The following is a 24,944-nucleotide window of genomic DNA, read 5'->3' on the forward strand; positions in this document are numbered from 1 at the left end:
ATTTTCTCAGTAGTCGTTTCTCCAACCCCAAATAATCAATTAAATTCAGCATTATTAGTTGGAAAGTATTGAAAGTTATCTATTTTTTTATACTCATATTATTGGTACAAATTATTATCAATTATATTAGAGACGGAGCCCAAGAGAAACCTGAGCAGGCCACAATCACTTTCAAAATTTGTTCCACTCTTTAAAAGTTCTATCTATAATTGTTTTATAGCAGAAGTAGCATCGTTAAGAAAAAAAAAAGGAGAAAAATGAAAATTTGGTATTGGTAGTTTGGTACCCTCTTAAACTCATATTCAATGTCTTTCATCGAATTGTATCGATTTTTAATATCTATTAAAAATTTTGACTAATTATTTTTAATGAGTTTCTTTTAGTTGTATATTTTTCATCTACAAACTATATAACTTATTTAAGGGGTTGAACTAAGTTTAATACTGTATATCAAATAGGTTGTTTAGTCACCAAAAATATCAAGATCGAGATCCCTCGACACCCTCGATAGTTGAAGGGATTGCCTGACTGAGATTTCTCGGCACTCTTAGTAGTCGAAGGGATCACATGACCGAAATCCTTAATCCATCACTTCAACACCCTTGACAATCGAATGGATCATGTAAATTGGTGCAAATCTTCAAGACCATTCCTTAAAGTATCCCTTCGACACTCTCGATAATTGAAAGGATCATGTAACACTTTTGTACTCAATTGACTGTTAAAATAATTGGAGACGAATAAACTTTTTCAATAGCCAATAATCAAGATGATTAAGGCGTAATGATGAGTAATATCTAATTATCACATTTATTACATTAAATAGATAATTGCTTGAATATCCAAGTTTCTTTTGTAAATGCACCCCCTTAACATGGACAAAGACAATCAAATTGGAGAGTGAATAAGAATGAAGATATCAATAAGAGTTAGAATGAAATATCTTATTACATGTATAAATAATATTCAAGTTAAGAACTGTTTTTTTTTCTTGAAAGTGATTTGTCTATGTAATAGTTCGTTGAATAAATTAAAATAACCCTTAGACTTGGGGTAAGAAGGTTGAGAATAAATATATGACAAACATTATCTCTGGAGAAGTAAGAAGAAGATCTAGATGGCGAAGCTGTGTCTTAAACTAAATATATGAGTTTGAAAATTGAAGGTGTGTGAAAATGACTATTGGTATTGTCCATGAAGGAAGTTTACAAGACTACTTCATTGGGCTCTTCTCCGACACCATGTACTTTTTCTAAAGTCTAGAAAATCCACGAGTACGTGAGATAGGGGATCTTTTCTTAATTGTTAACAGCTAAGAGTGTCAACTCAAAGTGAAGGCCCATGATCATGTCACTTGATGTGAACGTTATTCACTTGAACTAACAACAACTAGAAGGAAATATATTTTTAGGAAAAATAAAAAACAAAAACATGTTGCAAGCTGTTTATTGCTTGGCTAATTAATTAGTACGTACAAAACCGAAATGATCCGTACCCAAAAATATAAATAGAGATATTTTTTGTTTAAATAATATCACACAATTATATATTTTTTTCTGGCATTCAGTGACTAACATTTGTTTTGAGTTTTTATGTCTTGAATTTAATGAAATAAAAAATTTTGAAATTTAAGGAAATTAAGAAATTAATAAGAACCGAAAAAGTAAAAAAAAAAAAATAGAAAAATACACCAGACTCTTTTACTTGACTATTTAATAAAGAAAGAGAAAGAACTCCTACCAAAAGATTATGTCATTTTCTCCTTAATTTCCAATTTAAAGGGACAAAATTTGGGTTGCAAAATTCAACGAGGGTCCTGGAGTTACTCTGTCGCATTTCATTATTTCTTTGAAAAATAACACACATTTTATAATTTTTTTGATGTTATTCTTAACAATCTAATTGATGGTCATTCATCCAAATCAACTCTAAAATTGGAAAGAAAGAAAAAACACGTAGCCTACTATATGAGTGGCTGAATTTTTTTTGTAATTTATGTGTGTTTAACAGAGTAAGGTATGAAATTGGAATAAATCTTAAAATTATAATAACAATTATAACTCGTTTAAGTTAGAATTGTGATTATAAAATTAAATTCAATGGGATTTTTGTATAACTGAAACGAACAATTTTCAATTTCATTATTACCGCAAATCATTTTTTTTTAATTTCACTCTCATAATATTCTACTATTAATTTTTTTTTTTTTATAGAGTCTTTACTATTATTCTCATCACAGTGATCATACGTCTCATTACTAACTCTATTTTTATTATGGGTTTATTTATTAATTATTACTCTCACCATCACAACTATTAATTGACTTTTTTTTTTCACTATCTCCACTATTATTGTCATTATCACTATTGTTGTTATTGTCACTCATAACCATCAAATATTATTGTTACCACCACATTTATAAACTATTAATTACCACCACCATTTGTCACAACCATGTATAAATTATTTTTATTATTATTATTAAAATTCAATGCAATATTATATATAATTATTCTAATTAGGACTGCCCTAAAGAAAATGTCAACAAAATTCTCATTTTAAGTCCTTTAAAAAATATTTTATATTAATATTTATATGATTTTTCAAAGTTTCATAACTTAAAAATCATTTTTATATTTTTAAAAATTCACTTTAAAATGATTATCTCTAAAAAAAATATACAAAATTAATTGTTTTTTTAAGATCCATCTCTAAAATATTTTATTTTTTTTATTAAAAGATATTATTATTGATTTTGAAAAATCTCATTTTAAAAATTGTCTTTAAGTATAACAATATGCCAAGCTAGTCTTCATCTTGATGAAATTGATTTACTATTCAAAACTAAAATTTCAATTTCATGAACAAACCCAAAAAAAAAAATTAATGTCAAAATGGTTGTAAGAGAAGAGGAATTTGGATCATCACAACCATGGAAAGAATGTGTGGGAGAATAAAAAAATTAGGATAAGAAGAATGTCATGTCATGTATGTGAAATAGGGAATATGTAGACAATATAGGAGAGGAATCAATTTGTGAAGTGAAAAGGAAAATGTGCTCATAAAATGACATATATTTCCGGTGACAAAGTTTATCTATTTTTCAAATGAAAGAGGAGATGCCCTTTAGTACAATACCTGAACAGAAGTAAAACACATTTCCTAGCTTTGGGATCCATTTTTTTCTTCTTATGTGTGATGTTTGTGTAGCAACATGGAAAAAAGAGATTTATAGTTATACTTGAAATATGTTAGTATTTTTTTTCTACACCTCGATTTTGTTGTGGGACTTTCAACACACGTAATTTGATGCTCAGACTATTTATAGTCATGAAAAAGAAGAAAAAAAATATTGAACCAAGATTCATCATCTGATTTGATACATTTCAATTTTAGGTTGAATTTTGTTTCAATCAGGGAGATAATTGATTTGATGAGAAAATGGTGTTTTGGTTTTTGTTTCATAAAGTAAATCCTAGTGTGTCTTGTTTTGTCATCAACTATATATAGTGATGAAGTATTTGTAACAAAATAGAAAGAAATTGATATAGAAATTGAAATGTTTATATGAATTGTATTAAAAGGATATTTAAAGATAGATGTATCAACATAAAAGTAAATGTGAAAAAATCATCCTAATATGATGGGACAACTTGAACAACTCATGAATAAAGTTGGACTAATCTTGAAATATAGGTAAAAAAAATTAGATCAATTTAACTCAACTTGATAGATTAGGTTGAACATATAAAATGTAGGCTCAATCAATCGATCTTATTCCATCAAGTATTATTTATTATTGTTATTTTTTTTGTTAATATAACTTAGGCCAATTTGGCTCAATTAACTCAATTTGTCACTTCTACATAAAATATCTTTTTAGTCAAATTTATAATTATATAAAGAAATTACATGCAAAATGAGGAGTTTGTGTTTAGTGAAAATTGACTTGTTATTGTCTGTAAGTGTATTCTTGATTTAATTGTGCCAAAATTCATCCTTTGATGTATATAGGTCTTATATGTGACAGTTGAATTTGCAAAAGAAAATTACAAGATAGCCGGTAAATAATCATTACGACTAAAATTATGTTAAAATTGAATATAGGAATGTACAAAACTCCAAGCATGAGTAGTTTAGGACGTTATTGGTTAATTTAAAACCTTAAGAATGTCACTTTGTAGATTTTAATGTAAATGTTATGTCAGAGTTAATATTACAGTGCTTTTGGATCCTGTTAATGTTACAAGTTCGGTATAATAATAAAATGAACCACATATTTATCAAAAAAATATGTTTTATATCAGTTGTGTCACAACCTGTAAAATTTTGCATTCTACTCCTAAAATTGTAACAAAAATTTTGTGATAATCGATTAATTTTAAAGAATATGATTATTAATCCATGGGAAACACACTCCAATTACATTATGTTTATGTTAGCAAGAAAATAAAATGATGGAAATGTAACACTTTTTTTTTATTTCCCTCCTTTTCTATTTTTTTTTTTCTCTCATTTATCTGTTTTGCTCCATCTACAAAACAAATTGTATGAGAAATGGAATTTGGTTATATGCATTATATAGTTGACCTTAAAGTAGCATTTTCTTTAAGTACTGTATTAACAATTAGTGCTAACTATTTACTATGTTGATTTGCTGGAGGGAGGGGGGAAGTAATGCAAGTCGGAACTATGAAAAACATTTGAATTGGTTGTCCAATAGACTATATATCGTTAGAGAAAGGGAATTTTTGAAATGGTGTATGAATTAATTAAAGGCCATGTGAATCTTCTTGGAAGATGTAGTTTCAATGGTGACACGCCACGACGGAATCTTTGTTCTAATCATGATCGTGATAGGATACTATGTCTTAAGAGAGAGATAAGTACAGAATATCGAGTAGGTCGGACGTTAAATACACTCACTTGTCATATTAATATTCATATTTCTGTTTTTTCCTCCCTCTACCTTCCGATTTAATAATAATAACATTATTATTATTATATTAAATGTTTGAACTTTGAAGTAGTAGTGTAGTAGTACTTGGTGTAGTAGTAGTATATATTATGTTTATTTTACATGCATTGAAGATTCCCACCGCGTTCGTACACACGTTTTCGAGAATATAAATTGGACTACGTATCCTTTTTAAAAGTCCAAGTATGGCATTACAATCTGCACGGACACGCACAACATTTAATTTGTCCCTGACACCATTTCTGCATGTTAAATTCTCGAGTACGTAGACCCAAAATCCTATTTTCATTCATAAAAATAGTTGTATCATTTTTTATGAAATAAATATAAATGCAAAATAAATTTTATGGTAGGTTTATAACATAGCGTCTTATGTGATAAATTTATTAAATAAATGTTTAATTATGTTATTTCAATATCCAAATACTACTCCTACTCTTACTTTTGTTGAATATGCATTATTCCTTTTGGTTTTGGGTCTATTTCTTAATGGTCATTGCCTTAGTTGTAAGGCGATAAATGTCACCCAATTTGACTCAATAATAAATGTTTCAATTTCAACGTCTTTAAGATCACATATAATTAAAATGCTCCGTGTGGTGTGGTCCTATTTCTTGCCCTCCCTTGACCCTTGCATATGTTTTTCCATCCTTTCTAACGTTGTTTGATGGAAAAAGTATTCTAGTGAAAAGAATGAAAATAAATAAAAAGAGAAATTGATAGTGTAATTCACTTAGTTGATTAATGTGTGAGTTGTTGGAAATTTTTTGGTATTAAATTCGATTTTAATAAATAAATAAATAAATATATATATATATATATATATTTATTTATATGTTTTTAGTATTATCTTTATATGGTTTTTTTTTCTAATTAATACTTATATATTTTTTAATCAATTAGGGTTCATATTGTATACTATTTTCCTCTCTTAATTAATACTTATCATTCTCCTAAAGATTAGAATGCATGTTCTTTAAAGATTTTATAGTTAATACATTTTATCAAATTAAAAAAGTACATTTTAATTTGGAATATTTTAGTAAAAAAAATAATTAATGGACAAAACAAAATGAATTAATTAAGTCTTATATACAAGAACGAATAATTATTTTAAGTTGAGTTTTATAAATAAGAGCAAACTAGTAATTTGATAAACTTGATCGATATAATATTGCATTAAATTTGAGTAATAATAATAATAATAATAATTATTATTATTATAATAAAAATAATAATATAGATCTTGTGGAGTAAAGAATAAATGTTAAAATTATAATTTTGGATAGTTCTTACAATTTTACCTCTCTTTCTTTCAATTTTTTTTTTCTCATTTAATAAAATAATTTATTTTGAGGTGGACTCACTAGCTTTTTAACTAACTAAACAACATGAAATTACTTTTCTCTCTAATGAACTTCTATAGAAACAAATAAAGGATAAACAAAGAAATAATAACATTATTAAATTGAAAAACTTTACTCTCCATCCGAGCTTGCCCTAATACTTCATTATTAGTTGGTCCTACTCTAAATATTATACTTATAATATTTTTTAAGAATTTATTATTTTAATTTCAAGTTTATAGAAAACAATGCATACATTTTATATTGTCACTCGATTATAATTCATTATGATAAAGTAAAAAAAAGATGAGAAATAAAAAGTTAGTATGATTTCATGTAGATAAAAAGAGAAAAATGAAAAGGTATAACGTTCTAACTCGTTTAGTGGAAATATATGATAGGAATGAAAAGTGTCGTTGGAATGAATTTAACCGATTGTGAAGAATGTCATATTTTTAATCAATTACAGCGGTTTAATATATCCATTATAAACTGAGTTAATAGATCGGTTAAAATGTAATTTTAATTTAAAATATATTTAATTATCATTTTAATTTATCTTTTTCTATCTCTTATTTGTTTATTTTAAATCAAATATATCTATTTTCCCTTATTTTTATTTTCATTTTTTTATATTCTATTTTATTTCACATTTATTTATTATCTTTTTATCAAACGTAGCATTAGTAGTTTTCATCGGGCACGTGGTAACAGTGTCGGTGCCGGATATTCTTCTCCGGCGATATCAGTCTCCCTCTTTTTCTGTCGTTCGGTCAAATTTGGACCCATTTAAAAGTATTTGTATTTTCGAGGAAGATGCAAATCTCTAATTTTTTTATTTATTTATTTTTGTTTTTGGCAGAGATTATTTGTGTATTAAACAGTGAATGGAATTTAAGTATTTAATAATTTTATGTGTTCTTAACAAATTTTTAATATTTTCTTAACTAATAATATTATCATATTTTATGATCTTAAAATATTCAATAAATTTTAAAAATAAACTACTAACCTGTTTGCTTTTACGTTTGAAAACTTGGACGTGATTTTGAGAAGTAACTATTAGTTACTTTTGCTGTATTATAACCTAAAAATAGGAGAAAACGTGGATCCTAAACGTATTACCAAACACTCACTACATCGATTAAATTGTTTTTTACAAGCTTTTCAACATGAAAAATGGAGCATCAAAGTTTATTAAATATTTATATTTCTTAATAAATATACTTAAAATAACAATACTTCTCCCAAAAAATAAAAACAAAATATTGGTCCAATGATTGAGCAGAACACGGATTGTGACGCAATAGAAGATAGGGATGGAGTTGGTGAACTTTTCTCATTTTACGGAGTTTGCCTCTGACGGTCGTGTCATAGAGATTGAAAATACGTTGTTCTTTTTTTTGTTTTTATTTTAGTTATTAAAAATTATATAAAATTATGTCTTTTAAAATTTGGTAAAACCTAAAATCAGTATACAAAATTTAAATAGAAAATTCTTTAAAAAATTATATTTCTACTTGTTAAAAACAATTTTTTTTTGTTCGTCCTTAGAGTATCTAGAGCCGATAGCAGTAACTAATCTCCTCGCTACGTTGGAGGCACCTCAAAGGGTGAGATAACTAGTCCCAAGATTTAACGCGGTTGCATACACAAGGTAAGATTCGAACTCTTAACCTTACTTAAGCGTGGATTAACCCGCTGCACCACACACTTAGAGTTTGTTAAAAATATATTTAATTCATTATCAAAAGTAAAATAAAATAAAAGAATCAAAATATTTAATATTAAAAGGTAGAGTGAAGGCATAACTTTATTTTAAAAAGGGTTAATTTTATTTGAGACTATTTTTGCGGGTTGCTAACACATAAAAGGATTTCTTTTATAAGTTTTTGGATTAAATACACTATTAGAAGAAGGAAAATGAATTTTAAAGTATAGGTTTGGCTTCTCAACTTTATAATTAACCATTAATCGAAAAAAAAACTCTATAATTAACTAGTCTTTTCATAACTTTTTTAATAGGACTAGTTTTCTCATCAACAATAACAATAATAATAATAATAATAATAATAATAATAATTATTATTATTATTATTATTATTATTATTATTATATTTGATAAAAATATATATTTAAATAGACGCTTATATAATTTTAAAGTATTATTACGTAATCATTAATAAAATGTTGTCTCATTTTAAAATAAAACTAAATTATGTACAAAAATAAACTAAAATTTTAAAACTAAATAATTAAAATACTAAAATTATATATACATATATATATATATCTATATCTGACAGAAATATTATAAAAGAAAATCATTAGTCACAATTTTTTTTTTTGTGAATCTTTTCACCATTTATATATGTTTAGTATTAAAAAAAATTAAAAATGTAAAACACACAAAAAAAATCAACATAAGATATCAATAATTTTAAATTTTGAAATACCCAATATTCAAAAATTATAAAAATTGAACTATTACTCATCATTGTAAAAGCAAACATGTAAATTTTTTTTACTAGAAATACATAAAATATAAATATATTTAATCACAATATTTTTTTAGTGAAAAAGGAGACATAAAAAATTAAAAACAAAAAAAAAACTACTAGCAATGAACATAATAATTTGTATTGTGAATAAATTAATATTTATAATACTTTAAGTGAAGTAATTAAAAAGTAAAAAGTTTAATTTGAGAATAGAAAAAACAATGAAAATCCATTATTTATATATATTTGGCTCTGGCTAAATTCGAATGCAAGTATTTTTCATAAATTTAACATTTTTTTATAATCTATTTTAGAAAATAATAAAAATAAACTATTTAAAAAAATTATAAGATTTTTTATACTGCTTTAGCAAAAAAATTATAATCTATATATTTGTCAAGGGAGAAATATAATAATCTTCTTGAAATGTATTGCTAATATTTGGCTCGAATGCATTTCGCCCCTTGACCAAGAGCATTGATGAGCTTAGAAGTCCCATGTACTTTGTTTCAATATCTCAAATGTTCTTTGTCTCCTTCGCAAGCATACCTTGTTTCTCTTGTCTTATTTTATTTTCCTTGGCCCAATTCTCTTTTTTTATTTGGTCGGTTGGCTTTATTAAAATGCAATATGGACACGGTTCAAAGGAAAGTAAGAATTAAATAATTACACTATATATATATATATGTATATATATAAACTGAACAAATACTTTGATTGAAAAAATCCCACTCAAAATAAATATTAATTTAAAATTAAAATTGTCTTTTGATTTATTTTTTTAACACAGCCATTTAAACATACAAATTTAGCAGTCAATAGGTAGAGAATTTTGGTCTAAAATTAATGGCTTTTTTCTTGCTAATACTATTCTACTTCTTTTTGTTTTATTTATTTGATAATATATGTGATAACTGTTTGTTAAAAAAATATTTGGATGATTCTTTGTTTGAATTAATAAATTTGCTTACTTGTTTCAATGAAATATCGCTTACTTCTGGCGTGGGGATAGGTAGGATTTTACTGCATCAGTTTTTGTTATTGAATGAGAATGATATACATAGTTGATTGTTAAAGTTATGTAGGTGCTTTCTGAATAGTTGTGCTTCGATAGGACTATGAATCGTATTCATTGAAATGAAGATGGACCTTATTACAGTGATGGACCAAAGGAATTGGACCATGTTCTTTTTCTAAATATGGGGGAACTTTGGGATACTTTAGTTTGGGCCATGATATTTTCTTTGTTTTGTTTTAAGTATATAGCTTGAGGCATTATATTAAAAAAAAAAAAAAAAAACTAAAAAGTTGTGTAAGACCTACTAGACATATGATGGGAAAAAAAATAATGAAGAAAAAAAAGACTAGAGCTTATCAACGTGTTTCTTTTATTAATTTTAATTATTATGATAATATATATATATATATATATATATATATATATATATATATTAAAAGAGAAAAAAAAGGATACAATATATTGCTACAACTATTATTACATTATTAATAGTTAAATAGAACGAGATTTTATCAATTCAATCATTAAATTATATATTTAAAATATTAATGTCAAATTTTATCAAAATTAAAAATAATAAATGATCAAATATTTGTATATTTTAAATATATAATATGTTAATTTCGAAGTGTATAATTGATATATCAAATAATTATGAATTAATATAAAAATTTATAAATATAATATATGTGAAAATAAATTTTAACACAATAATATGTTTAGAGAGAAAAAAATTATATAATTAAAAATAAATGAATGATGTAATCATTTGTTCAAAATAAAACATTAGATTAGTCACTTATATCTATATCTATCTATATATATTATTAATATATATATATATATATATTATTAAAGGTATAAAATAGTTTCTTTAAAAAAAATCACTCAAAACTACATTATGTTAGATTACTTGTTTTCTAAAACTCTCATGTCTTTTAAAATTCAAACATTTATTATTATTAATCTCTAGTAAATTTAATGACACCAATTAAGAATGTCATGTTTCAATGATTTTTATTTGATTTTTTTATGGCTTGTACGAGTCTTTTGTTGATCCATAAATAATTTTTATTTCACTTTGTGTTCTTCTCTTTTATCTACTATTATTTTTTTTTGGTAGAGAAAGGAAAATAAGAGAAAGAAAACAAGAACAGTATGAAACTAACTAGCCTACAATCGCTAGATCTTGAAGGAAAGCTTCAAGGGCTAGGGGTGGAGGGGTAATGAACTCTTTAATCAAACCATTGGCTCCCTCATGATCCAAGCAATCCGCCACTGTGTTCCACTCTCGAGGGATATGCACGATCTTCACCCTCCAGTTCTTCCTTAAAATATTATGTATTTGCAAAAGCTTATCCTTATGCACATGTAGTGACAGCTCCCTCATATTAGAGATATTGATTGCATCTACTGCTTCCATACAGTCAGTTTTACAGGTTATATTTCTATACCCCAACCTCCAAGCATGCATCAGTCCATCCGTTATTGCCAGAATTTCTGTGAGAAAGGACTGCCTTGGCCATAGCATGTGGAGAATCCAAATTGCCAATCTCCACGGCCACCCCGGAGAACACCTCCGCCACCCATCGACTTTTATCTACTATTATGATATGTACTTTGATAGTTTTTCCCTTTTATTAATGTGTTAGTAAGATCAAACTTTTTGTTCAATATTTTTTTTGTTCTTTGTAGATGATGAATTAATGGTGACAAAGTCTAACACTGGCTTAAAAGAACATGTATTGAGAATATTTGAATATTCTCTTCTTACCATATATTATTTCCTTTCATAAAAGTTTACCATAAAGATTGTTTTATTATTCACGTGGTTCAATTTATTTTTCACACTGACTCTATATGATTTGCGTTGTTAATAGGTATTTAATTTCTCCCTCTATTTTTCAATTCACATCTTACGTTGTGTTTGTTATCAAAAAGATGGAGGATATATATTTCTTTTATTTTCATTCTTCTCATAATTTTCTCACACGTGTTTTGGGATTTAATAATTTCATTTATATGTGAAGGGCAGTTGAAAAATTGAGAAACATGTATTTTGATTGTCAACTAAAGTTTTAGGCATTTCATTTTAGAGGGTATATTAGATTGAGAATTCATAAGACTTTTTTTAACACAAAAAAAAGTCTTATAGATTTTAAAAAACTTTGTAAGAATGTAATGACTTTTAAGATTTTTTTAAAGAGACTTTTTTAATCATATAATGTGAAATTTGATGAATTTGTATCTTAAGAATTTATAAGATTTATTTCAAAGGACAATATAGACTTAAAAAAATACAGTTAATAAAAAAAATAACATAAATGATAAGGTTTGAATAAAGAAAATAAAATAAATAAATTTTTCAACCTTTTGATAAACAACTAATTATGATTTCATGTCCTTTTAAGTAACATTTATTTGTATACAACTATCTATGAATTTATATTTTCTTATGCAAACTATTGAATTTGAACAACATGTTTAAATTTATGATATTCATTAATTGACACAAATTTCAAAAGATATTTTTTTATATATGTTTACAAATTTTATATTTAAATATTATATTTTATTGAAAATAAACATTTTTAAAATTTTAATAATTAAAAAATTAACAATATGATATAAAATAATTGAAAAATGATTTTAAAATTTTAATAACTAAAAAATAAATATTGATAAATTATATGTCAATATTGATAGATAAAAATATAAGAAAAAAATATTGATAGATAAAAAAATAAGAGAAAAATAAAGAGAAGAAAAAGAACAGATAAATGAGAGAGATTAAAAAAAAGAGAAAAAAACATGAGATTGAAAATAAAGAGAGAAGAGAGAAAGTAACACAGAGCGAGAGGGGGAAAAAAGAGAGAAAAGTAAAAAAAAAAAAGGCGAGGGAGAAAATAAAAGAGAAATAAATAAGAAACAAATGTCTTAATGATTTTAGTGAAATTGTTGATTGAGTAAATTATATGTAAGTTCCACGAAAAAATATCACAAAATATGAAACGACCCGACAAATTATTATATATAACTATCATATTATTCTTATACAAGAGTTATCTAATTATTCATGCATTATATACATATACAAGAATAAAAAACACAAATCTTCTAACGGGGTTATCTCTCTCTCTCTTTCTATATATATATATATTAGTTTTTTAAAAATGCAAATACTTTTTTAAATAGTACGTTATTATTGGTCACCTAACTTTTTTCTTCTTCTCTATTTCTCTTTATAACTAATAAACTTTATTTTATATATCTCTATCTATGTATATTTAAGAATCAAGTTATTTTATATGTAATTATGAATAGAGTTAATTTATTAAACAACTTATCATATACATTAAATTTTGATGATCTAATAGTTAAATTAAACCATTTATCAATAAATGAAATCAGATTTGTTTTTATAAAATTTAGAATTTATTTAATATTTTGTAACATAAATTTAAATAAACACATATTGATAAAAATAGATTATATGTCAAATTTAGAGATATTATTTATTAAAAACACACTAATTTCAAATTTTAAATATAAAAAAGTTTTCTTATAATATTAAAAATCAAAACTAGTTGATGTTACACTAGTTTAAAAACGTATTTATAACTAAATTTAAATATGAAACTACCAATTTTACTTCAAAAGGATATTTCACCCCTATATATATATATATATATATATATAATATTAAACAGTTAAAACAAGGGTTAGCAACAGTTACAGTGTAATGCATCAGGGATCGTCATGGGTTCGTCTCTGTTACCTCCGAAGGTGAAGATGGAGCTCCATGTCAAAAACCGAAACAACCTTCTCACATCGCTTCGTCAACACCTCTCCGAATCCTCTCGTCCTCTCCATGGCTTCGTCCTCCTTCAGGTCTGTCTCTGCAACTTCTCTCCATCGTCTCTCATTTAATATTCTTCATCTGATTTTGTTCGCGCCAGGGTGGCGAAGAGCAAACGCGTTACGACACCGATCACTTAGAGCTATTCAGGTAACCTAACCCTAAAACCTCATCGCCATTTCAATTTTTCCAATACTCGTCTTTTCAGTATTTGCCAATCGATCCCTAATCGCTTTGCTTCACGCTTCGCAGGCAGGAGAGTTACTTTGCTTACTTGTTTGGAGTCAAAGAGTCTGGGTTTTATGGAGCTATTGTTAGTTGTTTTCTTCTCCGAAGCAATGTTGTTTAATTTTAATTTAATTAAAATGAACGCAAAATGTTAAGCTAATTATAACTTAACATGCATGTAAGATTATTGATTTTGTAATATATATTTTTTAAAATTAAAAGTTATATCTAGAGCGATTTTACTCAGTTGATAGTTTTAAACTTTTCAATTTTTGTGATGCAATTGCACTCAAACACAATCATGTTGTCTTTTATAATAAATAAGTAAAAAGTCAGTGATATGTATAATTGTTTGACAATGCAAAACTATTTTATACTGAAAGTGTATGATCATTAAACTTAATTTGATTTGTGCATGTCATTGGTTTCTGAAGGACATCGCAACTGGGAATTCTATCCTATTTGTTCCTAGGTTACCTGCTGAGTATGCTGTTTGGATGGGGGAGATTAAGCCACTCTCCTATTTTAAGGTGACTCTCCCAATGATAAAATTTTAATGGATTCGCATGTTGGGTATGTTATTGTTTAGGGGTTTACATCTATGCTTCCTCCTTGCAGGAACACTACATGGTTAGCACAACTTGCTTTTCAGATGAAATTGCGAGTGTTTTGCAACAACATTACCAGAGTTCGGGAAAACCATTACTGTTCCTCTTGCATGGCCTTAATACAGATAGTGACAATTTCTCTAAACCAGCAGAGTTTCAGGTTCTTAACTATAATAATTCCTTTATATCCCATTCACTAGAAGCATTTTTCTTTTTAATAGCTTTGATCAGGACAGTGTGTGATTTGTTGGATTTGTATTATTTCTAACCCCAAAACTTCAATTTCATAAGATGTCTTCTGTACCAATACTATTGTGTTATTTGTGACAACGTGGTAGTACTTACCAGTTAACTTATCTTTCTTAGGAGATTGATTCTCAGAGCTACTTGTATTGTATATTTATACTTCTTTTTTTGTTTTTTTAGGGAATTGATAAGTTTGATAAGGATTTGACAACTTTGCATCCTATATTGACTGAATGCCGTGTCATCAAGTCAGAGCTGGAAATTGCTCTTATTCAGTATGCCAATGATATAAGCTCTGAGGCTCATGTTGAGGTAATTAATCTTAAAATTCCAAAGTTGTGCTTGTTTCCTGAGTACTTATTTAACACTTAAACAAAATGTCCTTTGAGGCTTATGGGAAATGTATTAGAGGAAACAGGCCTTAAATATTGCATCTGTGATAGTTTAATTGTTAGTATCTTCTTAATTTGAGGGTGTTCGTTTTGTTGAAGTTGTAAAAAGAAAGTGATTTTGGGGACTGGGAGGTATCTTTTAGCTTTCCTGTAATGATGACTTTTTCTTAGATAATAAGACTAGGGAAAATAATTAGTATATATCTGAACAGACAGAAAAGAGTACTTTTTTCCCTTGACTTCGTTATCTACCCATTTTTCATGGAAACTATTGGGATTTATTTGGTAGAGTTTGGAACATGTGGGGGTGAGATGTATATGGTTACATTATCTATTAGTGGAAGAATTTATAATCTCAGTGGTGAAGTATGAATGATTTTATAAATGTTTTGTGAAAATGATTTTGTAATAGTTGCAATGTTCATAACCATGAAACAGGTTATGAAAAAAACTAAGGTGGGCATGAAGGAGTATCAGCTTGAAAGCATTTTTCTTCACCACACCTACATGTATGGTGGATGTCGGCATTGCTCCTATACATGTATTTGTGCTACCGGTGATAATAGGTATAGATTTCTGAATTCTGATATTGTAACCATATTCATGACAATAAATGTGATTCTCAGATGCTTTTGATTTAATAAAACTGCACTTGATGCTCCTGTGTAAGAATCTTCTTGGCCCCATTTACCTAAAGAGAATTAAAACTGATTTTGTAATTTATACTACCTACTGCTGCACCACCTATAATGTTTATTTATATATATGTGCATGTATGTGTGGAATATATATGTTTGATTTGTTGCTGGCTTGCTGTTTGTAATTTTGTACTACTGGCTAGTGCCATACCATGCATAATGTTTATGTGTCTGTATTGGTTTTTAAATAGTAGCTACCTTTATTATAAAGTGGGCTGGCTAACACCTGTGTATTAATGCAGTGCTGTGCTTCATTATGGCCATGCAGCAGCTCCTAATGACAAGGTATGGTATAAGAGTACATTTTTCTTTTACCTTTAAAATAATTGTAGCCATTGTGGCTGATTTTCTACCATAATGTTGATTCAGTTCATCTTAATAGATTGGTTATATGAGTTTTGTAAGCTGTTTGGTGCTGTTCCACCTCTGGGAAACTGAATTGTGCATAATTGCTGTGTTGGCTGTATCCTGTATGCCTATTTATTATTTCCTACATTGAAACTTGAAATTAATCAGCACCATGCTTAGTCATCCGTATTTTTTCTTTCACTAGTAGGAACAAGTAACTGGTTCAAGAATACAGAAAAATGAGATTATAGAAAAATAACAAAAACAATGATTTGAAACTCTTTGAAAACGGGAAAAAGTAAACTATTTGTTGTATATGGTGACTTTGGTTACTAACATATTAAATATTCAAAACTCCATTCTTTAAGAGACAAAATAAAATGAAGTTATAGTCTGAATTGGATGATCAATGTTTATTTACTTTTTAGAGATTTCCAATTTTATTTATTTATTTTTAAAATCTTATTTAGACTTTGGAAGATGGAGACATGGCGCTGTTTGATATGGGAGCTGAGTACCATTTCTATGGATCTGACATAACTTGTTCTTTCCCTGTGAGTCTTTCCTTTAGTAATTAATTTTAGTAATTTTACTTGGTTTCACTGTTACTTGCATACCTCTGCTAAAATTGCACACAGTTGGTTCCTTTGCATGTTCACATGTTTATTTATTATATTTCTGTAGTCTCATTATTTTCTTTATATTAATCCAGAGTTTTTTGTGAGTGTGCCAGGTTTAAGGTTTAGCTGCTTAGGTAGTGTTTGACCTAGTTTTTGGGCTTCTCTTCTCCTTAAAATGAGAAGGTGGGCCAAACACAGTATTAAATAAGCTCTAGAAAATAAAATTTGATTTTTTTAATGAAAGAAAAATAAAAAAATAGAGCTTCCATAGAAGTTAGATGGAGGAATTTCTATATTTCTGAGAAAAGAAGCCGAAAAAAGGCTGGGTCAAACACTATGTTCGCTTGTATTGACTAGAATAATCATTTTATCCTCAACTTTAAATTTGTGGTGCAGGTAAATGGAAAATTTACAAGTGATCAATCTCTTATATATAGTGTAAGTCCTTTCATGCAAAGCCTTAATCAAAGGGAAAACAAATTTTAAATTCTTTACTGAATGGGAAAATTGCACCAGTACAAACATTTGCAGTGCAAATCCCTAACAAACACGTTATAATTTTCAATAAGGGCTCAACCAATTTTAGACACTTGTGTGCATGTTAGTACGGCCCAGCCATTGTACCTTTCATATACCTTACTGAATTAATTTTTATAGCATTTCTTTCAACAATTATGTATTCATGCTTTCCATGTTCTGCAGGCTGTGCTAGATGCTCATAATGCCGTTATATCTGCAATGAAACCTGGAATAAACTGGGTTGATATGCACATGTATGATTGAGTACAAGTATAATTTTTTTTAAGCAACTAAAATGTCTGCCATGCTTGGTTTCAACTTTCAAGTGTTAATAGCTGTGAACAAGTATATTATATTAGTGCTTTACTTGTGAAATTTATTGACTTTTTAACTTAGTTGATGGATTGGAACATAACAGAATTGTAGCCTAGGTAATTTTTCACATGCAGTCACAAGTATTTATTTTGCCGTCTGCAGCTTGAATGAGAAATTACAGTCAATTGTCTTAAATGGGGGAACCTAAGAGTAATATAGTCTGGTAGCCATTATCAGTCTTCATTGTGGAATCAACAACTCTGGTGTCTAATATTTGTACCAAGTCTTCATTGTGATATTGTATGCTGTTCACAACACCTATAGTGAAAATAATAAGTTATAGAGATAATAAGAAATATGAACGGGTTGACCAAATATCCCTGATCCTACTAATTTCTGTAAAAAATTAAAAAACTTTATTATTCAAACCACTAATTTACACTCGTGTCATGTCATGTTATATTGCCTTGTTTCTGCTCATAACTCATCCTTTCTGAAATTGCAGATTAGCAGAAAAAGTGATTCTGGAGTCACTGAAGAGGGGACACATTATATTGGGGTGACATATTGTGTTTTTCTATTTCCAGTGGCAAACTTTCATCTCAATACAGTCTCTAGGATCTTTTATGATGTTGCATACTTGTGACTTTTGGTGTAGTGATGTTGATGACATGGTGGCTGCACGCTTGGGTGCTGTTTTTATGCCACATGGTCTAGGGCATTTCCTTGGTATTGACACACATGACCCTGGAGGCTACTTAAAGGTATTTGTGAATTTAATCTGCAGTTACATTTTAAACCGCCCCTCTTCCTCTTTTTTGATTAATGGCTTGTATAATTAATCTTGTGTCAGCAACTTCTTTTACATATAATGTCTAGAGAACTTTCTTCTGATTTGCAGGGCCTGGAAAGAAGAAAGGAACCCGGATTAAAATCTTTGCGGACAATCAGAGATCTCAGGGAAGGAATGGTCAGTTATGACTTTTTTCAGTAATCAGAACTTTTTTAAGTAGCAACTCATATAAAGTATAATATTAGTGTTGATGTTTTGCTATGGGTTATACTATATTAAAATTGGCACAATTATGATGCCCCTAAAACTCCATGATTTATTGATTGTTAAAATTTTCTGGTATTGAATCGTCTAGTTGTCTTTACATGTTATTGCCAAATGACTTAGTTCAGCTAAATCTGCTCTTTACTCCCTGAGATTGTAAGCATTGATCACCTTAGTCCCCTAACTTTGCAAAATGTCTTTCACTTTAAGTCTTCATTAGAATTTTGATTATAAATCTTGTACATGTTACATAAAGCTAAAGGCCTAAAATCAAAATAATGATAATGCAATTTGTGAACCCTGGTTGCTTCAGTTGAGATTGGGGTCTTCTCAGTTCTTTGATCTCTTTTAGTTAGTGCTTTATTTTACGAACTAGAAATATGAATTTGATGATTAGGTAACCTTCTTCTTTATTGATAGAGCCCAAAAAGAAAGCTGAGATTAAGTGTGTATAGGAAAAGGACGATTAAGTGTTATGCACCTATAATCAAAATTAGGGAGGGAGAATATGCAACTAACTGCCTAGCTGGCTGTGGTGTGACACATGTGAGGCAGTTGGGAGGGAAGTGTAAGTAATAGAGGAAGAAGCCAAGTGGTAATTGGGCTGGACTCTTAATCTGGGAGAGACTGAGCACTCAAACTGCTCAGATTTGTTTTCCTTTCATTTCTATACTTGTAAACATTTTTTAGGCTCTGTAATCAGTTGATCCAAGTCTTTCATACACCTAATAATACAGATTTTCCTCATTTCTTATCTCTGATCCCGATACCTATTTTTACACTTGTAGGTTATCACTGTGGAGCCTGGATGCTACTTTATTGATGCTTTGCTGCTTCCTGCCATGAGTAGTCCAGAAACTTCCAAGTTCTTAAACCAGGAAGTGATTAATAGATTTAAAGGTTTTGGTGGAGTCCGAATCGAGAGTGATGTGGTATTCCATTTACTGAACCTTATTAAGGATAGCCTATTTTTTCAATTATCATCTCTATATCTCATTGATGTTTGATTTTTTCTCAACCTAATAATATTTGTCCTAAGAAACATATATTCAATACTATATTTTGGGAGAGGGTTGCTAACTTATTCTCCGACATGTTCTTTAGGAGTTCGGTAGCAATATACAAATATACAACTTTGGATTTGAGAAAACACTTCTAAAGATGTAATTTGTTTAATATAGTCTTTTAAAAAATGTTTAATTACCATTTTAGTCCCGATATTCATGACTTTTAACTTGTAATCCCTATAGTTAAAAAGATTCATTTTAGTCCTTATTGGCTTATACATACCATTTTTGTTTCCTTTTAATTGTCTATTGCTATAGGGATTAAAACGAAAAGTTTATGAAATTATAGGAAATAAAAAGAAACAAAAATGATATATATAGATACTAAAATGAAATGTTTTAATTATAAAGACTAAAAATTAAAGTTTATAAAACTATAGGGACCAAAAAGGTAATTGATTTTTTAAAAAATAAGTGAAAAAAGAGAACTATTGGGTATTGGTAAAAAAATGAGAATATTTAATTACAACTATTTGATTAAAATTGAGTGATTAGATTGTGTATTTAATTATAAGTCGCATGTGATTTTCTTCCTTTAAATTAAAGAACACGTGAGATTTATAATTAAATATGCAATCTGAACCATCAATTTTTGTGCATACTTGGAAACACGTCGCATAATAGATGGCACGTGTTCATCTTGAAGCTCCAAGTAGTTGTTTGTGTATTTTGAGCTATTTGACTTGATTTTTCTGGTAGATGTGGTTCCTGAACGCAGATCCAAATATACTCTTAATATAATGGTTATAATTAAATGCTCTCATTTTTATTTTTTTATTATAATAACTGACAGTTCTAGCCTGTTTTGTCTCTCTCTATCTATCTATCTATCACAGGATACTTAAGAAGTTACACGACTTGTGTTTTAATTTTGATCATTTACAGTAAAACTTGTTAGTCAATATGTATTCTTCTCACTCCTATAAAAGCAACTTTCTCATTTGATATATCTCTAGGGTGATCAATTTTAATCTCTTATCCCTTTCTTGTGATCAAACAGTATATTGTTATAAAGTGCATAGCTATTCTGGTATATGAGCTTGATTATTACTTTGTTTATTGCTTTATGATGTACTCAGCTTGTTACTGCCGCTGGTTGCTACAACATGACCAAGTGTCCCAGGGAAATACGAGAGATTGAGGCAGTGATGGCAGGAGCCCCATGGCCAGCCTAGATATCTACTCATGTTGGAAATGGATTAGAAATCCAAGTTTGGCTACAATCATCCTTGAAGTGAACAGGTCTGCATCAATTTCTAGTTTTTATTGTTGTTGTTGTTTTAAATAAATATTAAAAAGTAACTCCCACCCCACCCCTCGTTTTTTAAATTCTCTTGGGACTATACACTCTAAATCCCCCCCTCCCCCCAAAAAATGAGATCCTCGATGTTAGGCATTAGATAATGTGATCGCTATCAAAAATTTAAGGAATAAGCATTTCAATGCAAAGCCCAGCAATAGTTTTTTTTTTGACAAATATTATAATGTTGTGGGGGTGCAAGTGCTTAAATTTAAGTCATAAGATTGCTCCAGATCAACCTATCAATCAAATTACCGGTTCTTGTTGATAAAAAAGGAAGTTGTTAGTTGCCAAAACAAGAAAATGGAAAATACATTTACTTGCATTAAATTTCGAAGAATAATCCCTCTCGACACAAACAATTCTGTCACTACAATACATCCAAGACGGGGGATCGTAAATTTCATTGCCGTTTGACTTTCTTTAAACATTAAGACACTAGAGGGAAAGTGCACAAATATAGCAGATCATTGATTGAAAATAAATCATTCATGCGGTGATTGTAACAACATTTGATTGCGTTCCTTTACTCCTTTGTCAATCTTGGACTAAGGAACCTGTGTAAGAAAACTCTGCAAATGCCAAAAGTTCTCAGTTGCTTGCCTTGCCTTGGAATGTCTTATTTACTCTCAACCACCTTCGTATAAGATTGGAGATGATGTTTGCATCTTTCTTCAATGTCATGCCGGTATCTACAATTCATTTTCGTATATTTCAAGTCGCCTTTCAGCATTGTTGGCCAAATAATTTTCTTGCAGAATGCAGTTTTTCAATGACCTAGTGATTCTATGACATTTCAATCAGTGGAGGGAGAAAAAACAGAAAAAAAAAAACAAATAAATAAAAATGTGAGCACCAATTTTGGGGGCAAGCTATCCTCCTTTTTATGTTCATCATCACCCAAATTTTACATGTTTGTTAATGTAGCCAGCCTGTTAAGTGCATTTTCATTATAGGTGCTCCTGCCAATATGCCCTGAAGAAGAATTACGTGCACGGAACCTGTGTGAGGCTGCATCATGTAAATATAGGATTAAACCTCCAAACACGGGGCCCCGGGCTATATTTTAGGAAGAGTTCAGGGTGAAGGCTCAGGTTCACTCATGCCAAGTTCCATTTGCTCTTAACATTATAAAACAAGGCCATAAGAAAAGTAACTCCAAAGACGTTAACATAGTTTCCATATTAGCTCCCTAAGATGATTTTGCAACAGAACGTTCCCCGGAGTTCTATACAGCAGCACACGCAGGATCTTCTGAGAACTAAAGTATGTAACTATTTGAACTGTAGTTTTAAGTGCATGTGAAGGTAATGTCATTGCATGAGATGAATGGTACACATGGGAGTTGTGCTCTTCCTGTTACTACTGAGATTGAACGAACTTTTTGTTGGAGAGGATAACTAGCCAAGTTGGGTGTAATCCGATGAGTTATAAGGCCGATGGGTGCTTTTTGTTGGAAGTTTGAACCCATAACTCCATAAGGTCTTCTCCATCGACAAAGAAAAACGGTGTTAAACCAAATAAAAGCACAGATGCTTATTAGCAAGCAAATGTTGGAGTACAACTTCCAAATTGTAGGGTATCATCAAATTTAAACATGGAAAACTGAAATACTTCATTTTGGAGAATTATAAATATATTTAATCTCTCTCCCTCTCATATCAGAAAACGTAAAAAATAGCATCCTACCACACTACCTAGTCACCAATTTTCATAATAAAATACCTTCTTAATATCAAACAAGTGATTTAATATGAATGGCCACTAAAATCAATGTTTTGTTTTACTCAAATTGAAATATTTCCTAGTTATACGAAGAGTAAATGGTCAAATTAATCCTAAAATTATATATCGTTCTCAATTTAGTACTTGATTATAATAAAACTAACAAAAAAGTCTCTAAAAATGTAATCCACCACTCATTAAAGTCTTTCCATTAAATAAGCTTTGTTTTTTTAAACAGAAAGTGTCATATGTAAGATGACACGTGTCACATAAGTTTGTCACATGATGTATATATATCACGATATATATAACATTATCATTTTAATATTTAAAATTGTATCATTGTCATTTTAGTCTCTTGAAATTGTAACTCAATGTCAATTTAATTCCTAAAATTTTAATTTGATGTCACTTTAATCACCAAACATTATCATAATTTTATTTCAATCAAGTAATTATGACTTGAATATTTACATAATAAAATACTAGAGGGCAGAGACATTTTGTGTTTCTAATACTTACACACAAACAGAATATTAGAAGGTTGAGTGGAATTATTCAAAGAGGATGTAAGAAATTTTTCTTTACCATCTAATGGTTATAATTATCCACACTAAAAAGTGAAGATAAAAAACAGTTACATGCCCCCAGTATCCCCTTTATAATAGGTATATATATAATCATGTTAATATTGTAAATATAACGATAAATATATTCATCTAAAAAATATTCTAATGTTTGTGTTTGTGCGTATATATTATTAAAATAAAAATGGAATATTAAAGACATAAAAAATGTTATTTTTGGAAAATAAAAGTAATAGACGTTTTTCACAATAGAAAAATAAGAATTAATTTGTTTAAGAGAATTAATTATGAAAATAAAATATAAATATAGAAAAATTAGAAATTATTTTTATTTATGCATTTTAGAAAATAAAATGGATAAAAGAAAGGGACAATTACGATTAGAAGAAGAGATGTAGCATATTTAGAATAAAAAAAATTAGTATTTTAATTTGATCAATGCACATACTAAATATTTATTATATATAACTAAAATTTAAATAAATTATGCATATAAATAAATATTATGTTTGAATACAATATATATATAAACACACTTTGAATAAATAGTTATTTTTAAATATATAAGTTATATTTTAAATTTATAATAAGTAATTTATATTATTTTACATTATTTTTATTTAATGATAATTCATTTTAAAAAATTAATTAATTCATAAACATTTACGATAAATAAAAATTGAATTGATATGAAATTAAAAGAATCTCTAAAAACTCTCGTCAAATAGAAGTTCTTGCGCAATATGACTGTTTGTATTTTATATATAGATCTAATGTTAAATGCAAAATTTTTAATATGATTTGAATATATTTATCATCCTTTTTACAATGTTAATTTAATTATTTATTTTATTATAAAAATATTTAAGTCTTAATTACTTGATTAAAGTAAAATTATGATAATATCTAAGAACTAAAGTGACATTAAATTAAAATTTTAAGAATTAAAGTGATATTAAATTACAATTTCAAAGATAAAGGAACATAATGCTATAATTTCATAGATTAAAATAAGTGTTATAGTCGTGTCATGTGGTGCATATACGTATTACCATGGTATCTTATTACATGTATCATGCAATTTTCCACATCAACTTTAAAATGCTAATTCCTAATACACAAACAATAGACCAATAGCATACCAGGGCTTTGCACACGAGTATTCAGAAGCCTGGGGTTTGAAGATTCGTTACCTCGTGTAAGTAGAGGGTGCCATTACTATTTTATGCACAAGCTTTGAGGTTAACTAAAACTTCATTCATCCCACACTAATTGAAAAGAAAACATTACCTTTTGAAATACTTTATGAATGTTAAGACTGCAGTAATGACCGAGGGGAGTAACATAACATAATATGCAAAAGTCAAAACTTCGATCCAATCAGCTGCAAATGAGATCACGGTTTCCTGCAGTAAAGGACTTTACACATTCACACAAGGATGATCATTTTTTTATTTCGATAAATTTGACTTAAAATATGCATCTAAAATTTGAACCCTCTACCAGATTCCGATGGTAATGAGAAACATGTC

General features: G+C 28.2%; 2 protein-coding genes across 2 annotated transcripts; one reads left to right on the forward strand and one right to left on the reverse strand.

Annotated features, from left to right (window-relative positions):
* Nucleotides 1-11,011: 11,011 nt before the first annotated feature.
* Nucleotides 11,012-11,374, reverse strand: LOC145955194 (uncharacterized). Its single transcript, XM_083069901.1, has one exon. The coding sequence runs from the start codon at nt 11,372-11,374 to the stop codon at nt 11,012-11,014; it is 363 nt and encodes a 120-aa protein (XP_082926027.1).
* A 2,170-nt stretch (nt 11,375-13,544) lies between these two features.
* Nucleotides 13,545-21,249, forward strand: LOC109799626 (Metallopeptidase M24 family protein). The gene is made up of 16 exons (XM_020360222.2): nt 13,545-13,734; nt 13,803-13,852; nt 13,955-14,015; nt 14,365-14,460; nt 14,549-14,698; nt 14,965-15,096; nt 15,615-15,742; nt 16,117-16,159; nt 16,693-16,776; nt 17,239-17,280; nt 17,545-17,615; nt 18,182-18,235; nt 18,335-18,440; nt 18,578-18,646; nt 19,522-19,665; nt 20,880-21,249. Exons 1-16 carry the CDS (start codon nt 13,603-13,605, stop codon nt 20,973-20,975), a joined length of 1,458 nt encoding a protein of 485 aa, XP_020215811.1. The 5' UTR covers nt 13,545-13,602; the 3' UTR covers nt 20,976-21,249.
* Nucleotides 21,250-24,944: the final 3,695 nt, after the last annotated feature.

This window comes from Cajanus cajan, chromosome 2 (assembly GCF_000230855.2).
Source record: "Cajanus cajan strain Asha chromosome 2, NIPB_CcT2T_4, whole genome shotgun sequence".
NCBI classification, from domain to species: domain Eukaryota; kingdom Viridiplantae; phylum Streptophyta; class Magnoliopsida; order Fabales; family Fabaceae; genus Cajanus; species Cajanus cajan.

Excerpts from the sequence above, each read along its gene's own strand:
- LOC145955194 (XM_083069901.1), bottom strand. The coding sequence starts at position 11,374 with ATGCTATGGCCAAGGCAGTCCTTTCTCACAGAAATTCTGGCAATAACG.
- LOC109799626 (XM_020360222.2), top strand. The coding sequence starts at position 13,603 with ATGGGTTCGTCTCTGTTACCTCCGAAGGTGAAGATGGAGCTCCATGTC. Across the intron at positions 17,281-17,544 it reads ATCAATCTCTTATATATAGT|GCTGTGCTAGATGCTCATAA; the intron begins GTAAGTCCTTTC and ends CATGTTCTGCAG. Across the intron at positions 19,666-20,879 it reads TCCGAATCGAGAGTGATGTG|CTTGTTACTGCCGCTGGTTG; the intron begins GTATTCCATTTA and ends TGATGTACTCAG.